This window comes from Podarcis pityusensis, assembly GCF_964106645.2.
Source record: "Podarcis pityusensis genome assembly, chromosome: 13".
Classification (NCBI taxonomy): Eukaryota; Metazoa; Chordata; class Lepidosauria; order Squamata; family Lacertidae; genus Podarcis; species Podarcis pityusensis.
In genome coordinates, this window is record NC_138038.1 from 38,809,733 (window position 1) to 38,821,842 (window position 12,110).

The 12,110-nt window shown below is 47.5% G+C and overlaps 1 protein-coding gene across 1 annotated transcript; it reads right to left on the minus strand.

The window, feature by feature from the left end:
* Positions 1-63: 63 nt before the first annotated feature.
* Positions 64-10,054, minus strand: LOC308461189 (uncharacterized protein). The gene is made up of 2 exons (XM_080977899.1): positions 9,894-10,054; positions 64-3,474 (listed from the first exon to the last, which is right to left on the minus strand). The coding sequence occupies exon 2, from the start codon at positions 3,472-3,474 to the stop codon at positions 1,768-1,770; it is 1,707 nt and encodes a 568-aa protein (XP_080834025.1). The 5' UTR covers positions 9,894-10,054; the 3' UTR covers positions 64-1,767.
* Positions 10,055-12,110: the final 2,056 nt, after the last annotated feature.

Consider the following 12,110-nt stretch of genomic DNA (forward strand, 5'->3'; position numbering starts at 1 on the left):
GGAGTGTGGTTTGGAACGATGTCGAAACCCACTATTTCAATCAGTTCCAAGTGACAATGTAGCTGACACACAGTACACCCATCTTTTTATATTGTATAATACTAAAATTCAGGTTACAGTGGTACCTCAGGTTACAGATGCTTCAGGTTACAGTCGCTTCAGGTTACAGACTCCGCTAACCCGGAAGTACATTGAAAACAATTAAACAATAGTTTTAAGCATCCATATCCTGATGATTTGAACCTTTCAAATCTTGCCAATGAAGGTGCAAAAGTGATCTAACAAAAGTTCTTCATCTCAAAGAAAACAAAGGCGGCGTTCAGAACGCTGGAATTAATTGCTCTAATCTCTGCTCGTGGTGTTTATCTTGCATGCAATTAGTTTGCAGGACTCCTGGGCTCTCCTTAATAGACACTGGTTGTTCATCTGTATGGGTACACAGGAGAAGGCCTGGTCCTGCGTTAGGGGCCTAAATCAACCCTGGGGTTGATTTGCCTGCCATTATTACAGGCTGGGGTGGGGCACAGTTTCAGGGTGGCGGTTGTATGTACTTCTTACCTCTTGATTGTGCTTTCAATGAAGTTGTAACCCCTCCCTTTTGCTCAAAGTTGGTGAAAGGCTAATTAAACTAATGAGCGTGCTGTGGTTTAAAAAGAAATGAAATTCTCCTTCCTTCCCTGTGTATGAATTCATTCTGCTCCTTCATCTGAACTTCATCCAAATGAAGTTCCTTTGATTCCAGATCTTAAGGGATTTCTTGAAGTCATTATAGGTAACTTGCTGCAGGGAAATGGCTCAGGAAGCATCTTGTTTTATTCTCTCCTCCCAGCCCCTTTAATTTTATACCACTCTCATCTACCACAAAAAACTCTCTAGACTAATTGGTACTCCCCGTTCGTTGAACCAGCATGAGCTGTCACAAATAAGCACTGCACTGAAATGGTACATTTTAAAACAAAAAAGGAAAGAAAGTAAAATAAATACATCGCTAGCATTCTTTACCACCAACAACAGCACAAGAAAATCAAGCAACGTCTAAACTTTGCAAAGATTTTCCAACAACAGAAGTGGCGCCCATGAGAGAGGTGCCAGAACTGCGCTCCAGTTTGCTCCGGCTGATAAAACCCCCACTGACCTGGAGAATCTATTGTTTTCTGTATGTAAGAGATTTTATTTTGAACGGAAGAACCTTCAGTCACGTGAGACCCCGCCATCTACAGCCTAAACTTCAGGCTGCTGCATGGGCTGCTCCCCAGACACACCTTGACAATCTCAAAGAGAACAAGGCCTGGAATAGGAAAACGGAGACTTTTAAGTTAATGTAGAAGTGACAAAATTCCACACTTTGCAGTTTCAGGGTGGCACGTTGGAATTCACCAGACTGAGGCCGTACTCACACCTTACTTTTAAAGGATTGTGATACCACTAAACAGTCATGGCTTCCCCCAAAAGAATTATGGGAGCTGTAGTTTGTTAAGGATGCTGAGAGTTGGTAGGAGACCCTCCGTATTCCCCACTCATAGCTGCCATTTACAGAGCAGATTAACAAGCAATCCCTCTTCACTGGGAACTCTGGGAATCATAGCTTTGGGGTGGGAATACAAGTCTCCCAACAACCCTTAGCACCTTCGATAAACTACAGTTCCCAGAATCCTCCTGTGGATTTTTCCTGAGAGGGACGACTTCTTGTATGGAGGAACGCTCAGTTCTGATGCGAGCCTGTGATCCGAGGCTTGAGGTGGTTGTCTGGGCCTCTCGCCACCCTTCTCACACCCCCACTTCACGCCCTCTGTTGTCGTCATCCTTCTCCTCCGACTCCTCAGAGCACACTTCTTCGTGGCTTTCCTCTTCCTTCTCCCCGCACATTCTCTGGCAGCTCTCGTTCCAGCACATCCGCAGGTGGAAGTAGCCGGCGCAGGTGATGATGAAAAGGATGGAGGTGAAAACCAGCCCCCACAGCGCCACCCGCTTCTCAGCCCTGCCATTTATGGTGCACTCAATTCTCTGCTGGCACCTGGTAGTCGACGGGGTGCATACCCAATACGCACTCCAGAGCCTGGGCATCTGGAAGATGAAAATGACACAGAGGAAAGAGATCTCCAAGGCAAGGATAAGTCCCACCCAGATATCAAAGAGGGGGACACCACAGATGTTAGTGATCCTGGGCCTCTTCTTCCGCCTAGAAGAAGATTCTCTGTGTCGGTCATGGTGGTGGGCAGCTTCACACGGCGGGGTCGCGTGACATGGCTCAGCCTCGGTGCATGTGCAGGCCGTGTCTCCATGGTAACACAGCATCGGTCCGGCAGCCATGCCTGGTCCGGACATGACCTGTGCCTGGCCAACGGGTTTGCAGTGGGAGTCTCCAGCCATCCATGGCTGGTTGCACACATTGCCTCCAAAGTTCCCATCACTCCCGCCTGTGGTGTCAAAGGTTACGTGGCGCTGGCCGTGCACCTTACACCCCTGAGCTGGCCTGCGTTTGATGGCCATGTTTGCTTTGTCATCTACCCAGGGATGGGCAGGGACATAGCCCATGCTGCCTTCGGTGTCTGACTTGCATTTGGTGGCCGTGCGGTATTTGCCATCATCATGGATACCTTGGCCGATGTATCTTTTAGGTGTGCCCATAGCATACCCATCATTAGCTAAACCACCCGATTCTTGAGGGTTGGCGTATCTCCAATGGAGGGGTTCTCTGTGCTCGTCACCTGACCAAGACTGAGGGGACATTTTGCCTTTGTAAGGTGAGCCGCTAAGGGAGGCCGAGGTGCTCTTGGTGGCCACGTGGCACTGCTCCTTTTCGCCACAATAGGATGCCGCAGTGGTTTGCCTCATGTGACCTTGATGTGCGGCCATCTTGGTTTGCCTAGTGTCCGTTGGACCGTAGCTCACACTGGGGCCATACCCTTCAGCCATGGGAGCCGCATGCCCCCCATGCCAATCATCCCAGTGGGTATAGTAAGGATGGTGGGCATGGTGGCGATGGTGGGCATGGTCGTGGCCATAGTGCCTAGGGAGACCACGGCGCCCAACATTGTAGATGGTGGATATGTCGGGGACGCCACTGTGGGATGCTGTGGCAACAATGGCCAAGCCTTCCCCTTTATCCCTATCCTCTTTCTCTCTCCTCTTCTTCTTCTTCTTCTCCTTGGGGGTGGTGAGCCGCAGGAGCCCTACGAGAAGGATCAACGCGATGAATACCAGCCCCCATGTTGCTGCGATGGAGACGGGAAAATGTTGGTTGTAGCACAGGGCTGTGCAGAAGTCTCGCGACAGGTCGCCTTCGCCCTCGGTGATACTGCAGCTGGTGTCGTCTTTGATCTTGTCCCAGGGGCCGTTGGCGAAGAAGATGGCCATGATGCGGAGGCCCAGCAGGAAGTACCATGGGTTCAAGCCCTCGCAGTCGAGTGCACCGGAGAGGGAGGATAGCAATGGTCGAAAGAGATGGATAAGACCTGAGAGGATGATGGACATCTGTGGAGAGACAGGGGTAGGGGTGGGAAAGGGGAGGTTAGGCCTCAGGCAGGAACCTGCATTGGAATTCTACCCAGGGCCAGCACTGGGATTTGGTACCACTGGGCAATAACTGAGGTACACTCCACAACAGAGGCCCCACTGTCGACCCACAGAGCCTTTAGCCCCCTCCTTGCCCTCACTTCTTGTTCACCTGCCCTATGCAAGCAACCACACAAGCGAAGAGAGGAAGTGGCTCTCTATATCTGCCTTGCCTTCTCCTTCTGGGTGTTAGCCACGTTGGGTTCATGGCAAAAAAATGGGGAGCAGGCACTGTGACATAGAGAAGATGGACTTGCTCGGGGAGGGGTGCCCACAGAAGGCCTCCTGCCCCCCTCAAATCTAGTCAATGTGCTTGCATTATTTGGGGTGAACCAAACTGGGCTGTGGGGCGAAGGGGAAAAGCACAGAACTCTCTTCCTCAGCTTCCAGGGTGGACATAGGAAGAGCCCCAGCAGATCAGGCCAAAGGCCCATCTAGTCCTGCAGCTGTCAGGCTTCAGGGAATCAGCTTCCTCCCCCATGGCCGTAAATGAGCAGATCAAGCAAAAGGAGTTCTTACCAGTTAGTTTCTTTAATAAACACAGCGAAGAACGAAAGAGAGCGTCTACCCAGAATGGAGGTACTCCCAATTAAGGGTCACTCCCCCCTCCATCCCTATTAATCTACTTCACTCCTACGTCTTGTATTCTGGGTTTGTAGCCTCTGGGCTTTCTGTTCTTACATTTTCTGAGCTCTCCATGACTTTGGAGATGGGTGTGTGTGTGGATACTTTCCAAAGACTGTGAATCTGTTAACTCTCTCTCTCCCAGTGCTTCTTCTGCTAGCTGTTCCCCATCCAGTATTTCCCAGCTTCTGCTTTCTGAACTATGCCTCTCTGCAAACCACTGTTCTAAATCTATACTGTCCTCCTGCTCCTGGGAAGATTCAGGAGCAGAGCAGGGGGAGGAGGTGGCTCCCACCATTCCTCCTCATTGCAGCCCTCCTCAGCACGGTCCCTGACAGGTGCCTGCTCTCACAGTTGCCACGCAGGACCTGAACGCAACAGCACTTTCCTAATATCATATCCTCCAACATTCCTCAGATGAAAATGGACATTCCACACTCCCTACCAACTGACCCTGCACAACACCCCCTCTTTTTTTTGTCCCATGCCCCGAAGAGCATTTCCTTTTAGAAGTGATACCACCAAGACACAGCACACACCGTCCTGAGAAAACTGCTTAATCCTGGTTTTATTTTAGTTTATTCTTTGGTATGTTTACAAAAAGAAAAAAACACACCAATAAATAAATTTTAGAAAGGGGTGAGATTAGATGCCGATGCACAAAGCATTTTTTATATATTTTTTAAAAAATCAAGACTCCTCGCAGTCCGCTCCATTCAGCCCTGGCTGTCACGCGGCAGCTTCTCCTCCTCCTCCTCACCTGCTCTCTGAGCTGCCAAAGGAAGGCCGGCAAGCAGTGGCCATGAAGAGGCAACAGGATGCTCCCTTGCACTACCACAGCACCGGCTCATCCTCCTCTCTGAGCTCTGTGCTGGTGGGGCAAATAAGGACATTGCAGTATCAAATCAGAAACTGGGATGGCTTTTGTAATTCCGGGACTGTCCCTGGAAAATCAGGACACTTTGTTTGCAATTTGTGATTCCCAGGAACTAGTGCTCAGAGGCTTATTGCTGGCTTGTCGTCATTGACAGCCTTATCCTACATGCAACCCAATTTGCGCGTGCGGAGGTTAGATGACTTGCACCAAGCAGGAGTTATGCCACACTTTCCAAAGCATTTCCCCAAAGCTTTCCTGGTTGGAAGAAGTCCAAACATTTGGGAAAGTGGTTCCTTTGTGCAAGACCTCCTGACCAACTGCAACTGGGCAACCTGAACTGGCAGGTATGTGATCGAATCCCAACCGAAAACTGTGGCGGTCTGGAAGTGCCCTGTTTAAGCCTTACCTGCCAGGTTCGCTAACGCCTGGCTTTCTGTCTCCAGCCTTCTGCTCCTTTCCAGAGTGAAACCTCAGTAAACAACCCAGGCTTGGGAAAACCTTTTCTGGAGCATACTAGCCCCGTAATCCTGCAGTGATTTAAGCTTGATAACCTCTGGTCCAGCCAGCATTGGACCCTCTTCCGCAACTTCCATTTCCTATTGACTTTCACTGTCATCCTCTTTTGTCCACTCCTTTCTTCATGCCTGTTCCATCATCAGTTTCTTTCCTTTTGTCTCCTTCTCCCCCTTTCTCTGAATTACCCACAGCTAAGGCCAACCTTTCACGAGGTCTTGAGGCCTTGTTCAGGCATTAGTCCCTGCCTTCCTCTGCTCCACTTGAAGCGGCTCACTTGCCCCAGATTGCAGGGCTAGGCCTGTTTACTTCCTTCAACATTAGCATGACAGCTGCTAGCAGAATATTCCTTTGTCAGGCAGATTGCTGGTTTGTAGTCCAGGATGGTTGCTTGATGTTTCATTCATGGGAACTAATAGTTAGGAGATGATCTCTTGACTGTTGGGAATACCTCCCTGAGCACCTCCAGACTCTTGAAATTGCTGGGTGGGTTTCAGTCACACACTTGCAAACTCAGGTTGTGCAGTTTTTGTCGATTCCAAGGCCTTGCTCAGCAAACCCGCTTCCCCCCAAAGCTCAGAGTTTTTGTGATAAGCAAAACTATTGGGAAATGCACTGGGAAATGTAGGGTGACACTTCCTTTGAAGGAATGTCATCTAACCACTCCACAAGGAAATCAGAATGAATATTCTTTAAATAGCTTCTGGCTGCATATACCCTATACATTTAAATAACATGACACCACTCCCCACCTACCAAATAATCCCGGGAGCTGTAGTTTGTGATGGGAGCTAGGATTTGTAGATCTCTGACGGTACAGACTACAATTCCCAGAATTCCTTTTTTTAAAAAAATGATATTTATTGAAGATTTTAGAATTACAATAAAAAAAACAAAGAAAAAGAAAGAAAGAACAAAGAAAAAACAAACCACAATCAAACAATACAGATTAATAAAAATCAAAATCAAAAAGCAACACCACACAATTAAAAAAACAAAGTATACCACAAACATTTAAAAACAAATCCAATATTCTCAAATCTTTAACTATCATTACCTTCTTTCTTTGACATCCTCCTCCTCCCTTTTTTGTATCCTGGTTGTTAATTGTCGCAGCAAATCCTTTCCATATTTCATAATATTCTGTCATTACTTTACCTTAATCTATTTTAATCTTATCTTACTAAGAAAACCTTAAAACTTAAAACTTAAATCTTATTTTTACCAAATTCTCATTACCATAATATTCTTACATAATTCTTTAAACATTTTTGCTAAAGCCAAATAATTTCGTTCCAACATTTTTCTGACATTCATCAATTTTATAGAACAATCATAATAAAAGAAATAACAATCCAATCTTCATCCAGCGTCTCTCCCTCCTGGACCCGGGTTTTGTCAGTCCTTTCTATCCCATCAATCTAGCGCATTAACCTGGTAACCTTATGTCCGAGGCCCTTAAGTCCCTTCCATGTCCCTTCCGGAGCTCTTCTTCATATTTATAGCTGTATTTTCCTTTATCTCCTACTTCTTTCACTCTTGGGAACTCCAGCTTGTCAATGCTTTTGACCCTTCTCGACAAATCAGCCCCTTTTCCATAGTCCACACTAAGCTCCATGTGGTATTTAAGAACATGTTTTAAAGTCCCCCCAAAATTGAGAGCCCCCACAACCCCAAACATCTCACGGCCCATTGCCAGACTCGAAAAGTCCAAATCTCCCTGCATAGGGGGGTCTATCCAACCCCCCATTTCCAGGCCAAACCAAACTTTATCTTTCCAAATCTGGCTTTTTCCAAGTTCATTTGTCAAATCCAAAAATTCATGTTCCTGCTGGACCGCAGCTCCCTCCATCTCTGGCGCCCAAGATTCAGCAGCGTCCCCTTCCCTCATCTGTTCTGTCAGGGCACACTCCTGATCTGATTCCTGGGTGGGCTCTATATAATTTCCCACTGCCTGTCCAAAATTTCTAATCGCATCAGTCATAAAATCCGTCTTCTCATGTAGCTGTTCCAGTAGGGCACTTGTTTTACAGAAAGCACTCAACAGAGCTTCTGAGTATATTGTCCTGCAAGGTCAGAAGTCTATTCCTACGATCGTAATCTGTAACAGCTGCAAGCTCCCCGATTCAAAGTTGGTTACAGTTTCACAGGCTCCCTCTAGGGGAAGAACTTCTGTTTGTTCTTTTCTTTTAAAAACAGATCTAACAACAAAGTTTCCTTTTTCAGATATTTTGTCAATATTTGTTCCTTTAAAATGCGAAGGGGAACAATGGAATCACTATGTATCTCTTCCTTTAGCTATCTGTCAGAAACGTTTTTCTCTGGTCAATGAGCTTCAAAAAACGTCAGTCCTGACACCCCGCTCCAGGATCAAGACGGTAGAAAGTTACTTTACTTGACACTCACTTCTGCAGGTTTAAACAGTCCGGAAAAAATCCCCCCTCTTCTCCTGCTTCCGAAGGGGGTTCAACGATTTTAAATGATGAAAGTTAATCCTTTAAAAGCGATTTTCAGAACTCTAGTTTGCTGTGTCTTTGCTTTAATCTATCTACAAAGAAACGGAAGGCTGACTTCCTGTTTAGACCTTCCCGTTTCAGTGCCAAATTAAATTAAACTTTTAAGTCCAGTTTTCCTTTCTGCTCACAAATCCTTATTTAGAGTCCAATTGTCCAAAACTTAAGTACTCACGGGTGGTTGTTTTAAAAGCCAAATTGTCCCAGGAAAAAGGCAGCGCTCTCCGGCAACGACTGTGTGGCTTTGCTCCACGGAAGAAGCAGTTTACTCTCAGCACCGCGCCACTTCCCCCTCATCGCTCCGGAGCCCGTTAGTGGGTCCCTTTGCGGGTTGGGGGGGCGCTAAAGGTGCCCGCCGAGTCCCATGGTCACAGGCTTCATCCGCCTGTGATTTTTGAATGGGTCCCCGCTTCGCCGTAGCGGAAAAGACCCGTTTCCCGTGGAGCTGGTCCCTCCAGTTCAGAGGGAATCCGCCATTGCCGATGGCGCCACTCCGGAAGTCTGTCCAATTCCCAGAATTCCTTTGGGGTGTGTGCTTTAAAGATATGGTGTACGTGCAGTTGTTGCCTAATCTCCCTGCAAACAAATCAGGATACGTGCTCAGTGAGCAGCTCACCTGGCAGTGCCCTTTGTTTCTGAATGAAAGACAGGAACACAGAGAGGGAGTTGTGTTGAGTTGAGTTGACTGAAGCTTGGGGTAATGGATCTCTCTCTCTCTAGAGATCTGATATAGATACTGGATCTGATGCCATATAGGTGTGTGTGCTTTCTATGCATATTTCTATGTAAATACAAATGCAACTGTTACAAAGCAGACCTAAGGCTCCATGTGAAAGCAGCATCTAGACACCTATGGTTCCCCCGGCAAGGACTATAGGTTCTTAAAGGTGTCCAGAGTTGTTAGGTGACCCCCTACTCCCCCCTCAGAGGTACAATCCTCAGAATGGTTTAACAGTCAATCCCTCTTCACAAGGAGCTCTGGGAATACAGTTCTCCTAACAATTCTCAGCACCCTTAACAAAGTACACTTCTCAGTATTCTTTGGGAAAAGCCATGACAGTTTAAAGTGGTATGATATTGCTTTAAACGTCTAGTGCGGGTGCCAATGCCTCTGTGGCCCCCTCCTATCAGCAGGAAGCAAGACCTGGTAGAACTGTCTCTGGAAGTTTCCTTCTCTCTTACGTTCCTTTGGTGGGACATTTTCACAGCCCCCATATTCCTTCCTTCTGACTTGCCTCTCCTCACATGTTTTCACTCATCTAATCCCAACAATGGAATCTTTCAGCCACTAACATATTGCTATGGGTTTCTAGGTGCCAGGCTCCCCTAATTCCCTGGGTCCAGTAGGTGTTAGAATTTAGTCAAGGCTTGGGGAGCTAAACTGGATGCCAGACTGCTAAACCTTGGACCCAGGTACTTTACACTAATGTGGTGTCTTGTCTGGCAGTACATACGTTTGCTTATTTTTGTGAGATTTTTCTTTTAGTATTATTGGGGTTTTTTAAATGCTTTGATTTCTAATCCGCCTTCATTTTAAACAATCAGTTAATAAATGCGGTGGAATTCTCCTAAGCTGTGAACTGCTGCCTTCAAGGCTCTCTCAACCTCCGCTGCCTTCCTACCACACGACGTATTGTCCCGAGGTTCTGAGTTTTCTTGCGCGAAGTGACTTAACCTGCCATGGAGTCGCCCCCTTCGCAAGTTACTTCTTTTGCTTTATTTCTCAGAAAACAAAACCATTGGGCCACATTAGCTTCTTGTCCCTGTTAGCCAATAAATGTACGTGCCCCTGTTCACTCTCCTCTCCGTACCTGATAACTTGGCTACGTGGGTTTCCCCTTCTTCTTTCATCCGTCCTGCTTTGGAGTCCAGACCCTCTGGCCAAACCACAGCTGATCCTGAATCCTGCAGTGTATATCCTAGTTTGGAGGCAGCCAAACAACCCGTCAGTCAGACCGAGAGCACAGGTGAAGACACCGACAACGTGTGGCAGGGCCCGACAATATATTGAGTCACTCCCTGCTCACTTGGATTCCTGCCCTGGCCAGGCAGCCTCACTTCTGCTGCCAAGAAATTCCACAACCGCCCACAGGGCATCTCCGGCTGCTGTGGCAAAACAAAGGCTCCTCCTGATCATTAGTGTGATTAAGGCTTCTGCACAGAGGAGACCGCATCCGAGGATATTTTGCAAAGGTTCCTGTTGCATACACAGAGAAAACCCCGAGACTCTGCCCCTAAAACCGCAAATGTGGGAAAAGCTGACAGCTCCCGATTTTCCTAAAGATAATGGGAAAGAACCATCCATCTCCCAGATTATCCAATTTCCTCTGACTCCCGCGCAAACCCGCCTCTTTTGCAAACTTAGAATGCCAGTGACAATGAGAGCCTTTTGCAGCCTGTAGCAAAGCACCAAACACCTTCCTCATGCTAGGACCAATGCTTTTTTTAGGTGGTTCACCACACGTACCCTCTCACATTCCTCAGATGAAAATAGAGACATTTCTCACTCCCCACCAACTGACCCTCCTCAACCCTTTTTTTTTTTTTTTTTTTTGGTCCCCCAACTGCGGAGCACTTCCTGTCAGAAGAAGGGCAAGTGCCGCCACCACTATGCCAATGGGACACAGCCCACATACCCTCCATCGTCCTGAGAAAACCCCTAAATCCAGCTTATATTTTATGCTATTCTTTGGTAGATTTACAAAAAGGAAAACACACACCAATAACTAAATGTTAGAAATGGGCAAGATTAGGTTTCCAGCTCCGTCACAAGTCAATGGCGGTAACTCCTTGCTGCTCTCTGTGGGCAATGAGGAGGTTCAGGCAGGGGAAAGCCAGGATTTATGATGCAAAAGTCCTGGAGATGTTCCCCAGTGGGGTCTGGGGAGCTCACTGCATCCCACTGCGCCACTCAAGCCCGTGTCTGTCATGGGCCAGGAGTTGGCTTCACCTGCTGAGCAGCAGCCTGAAGGAGCAGAAGACGAAGTGACTCTACCTGCTGCTGATCAGCCTTCTTGCTCCTGATGAGAACCAGCTGGCTCCAGCTTTCTTAAGCAGAGTTTCCAGCCTCGGTCAGTTGCTGAAAACGACATTTGTTGTTCCTGACCAGACCTTGCTGCTTCTTACTTCTCATGACCATAGACCCTCGGCTTTCTTCACCCCCGTATCGTCTGACTATGTGAACTGAGATACTCCTGACCTTAGGAAAGGACTGGACCTTGTTTGCAGACTCTGCCTCCAGGCAAGTTCCCCCCTGAGACTTGGTTGGTTGGCTGGCTTCCCCTCAACTGAGCTCCCCTCACACAGAGAGCCAGTGTGGTGTAGTGGTTAAGAGCGATAGATTCGTAATCTGGTGAACCGGGCTCGTTTCCCCACTCCTCCACATGCAGCTGCTGGGTGACCTTGGACTAGTCACAGTTGCCTGAAGTCTCTCAGCCCCACTCACTTAACAGAGTGTTTGTTGTGGGGAGGAAGGGAAAGGAGAATGTTAGCTGCTTTGAGACTCCTTTGGGTAGTGATAAAGCGGGGTATCAAATCCAAACTCCTCTTCTTCTCTGCCGTGGCTGGTAGAACAGGACTACGACAGTGTCTGCCAACTTGAAAGGCAGAGTGGGTGCAACCTGGGAGTGTGTCCCTGCCATGGATGAGCCTCTGTCTCAGGCAGGATTTGTGGTTGGTTCCTCAATAATTTGGACAATTGGCATTAATCAAGAGGTGCTCCTGGACCGACAAGGTTTTACTATGCCTTCCTCATTCGACCAAGGTTGAATGCAATTTCTTTAAAATTATTCATGGACTGGACTAGGAGTGCTGTTGGAGGAATGGAGTGGGGATGGGGAATGAACTGCTGCTGAACAGATGCGGTGAATGAAACCGAATTTGAGAAAAAATATTGCTTTTAACTGTGTGCTGAGGAAGAACTCCAAAGTGGAACTTTAATGGCGGAGTTTGGATATGCACTCTGAATTTATGACTGCAGCTCGTACGCTAGTCTGTAAACAGTGGAAGGAATGGAATGTGACCTTGTA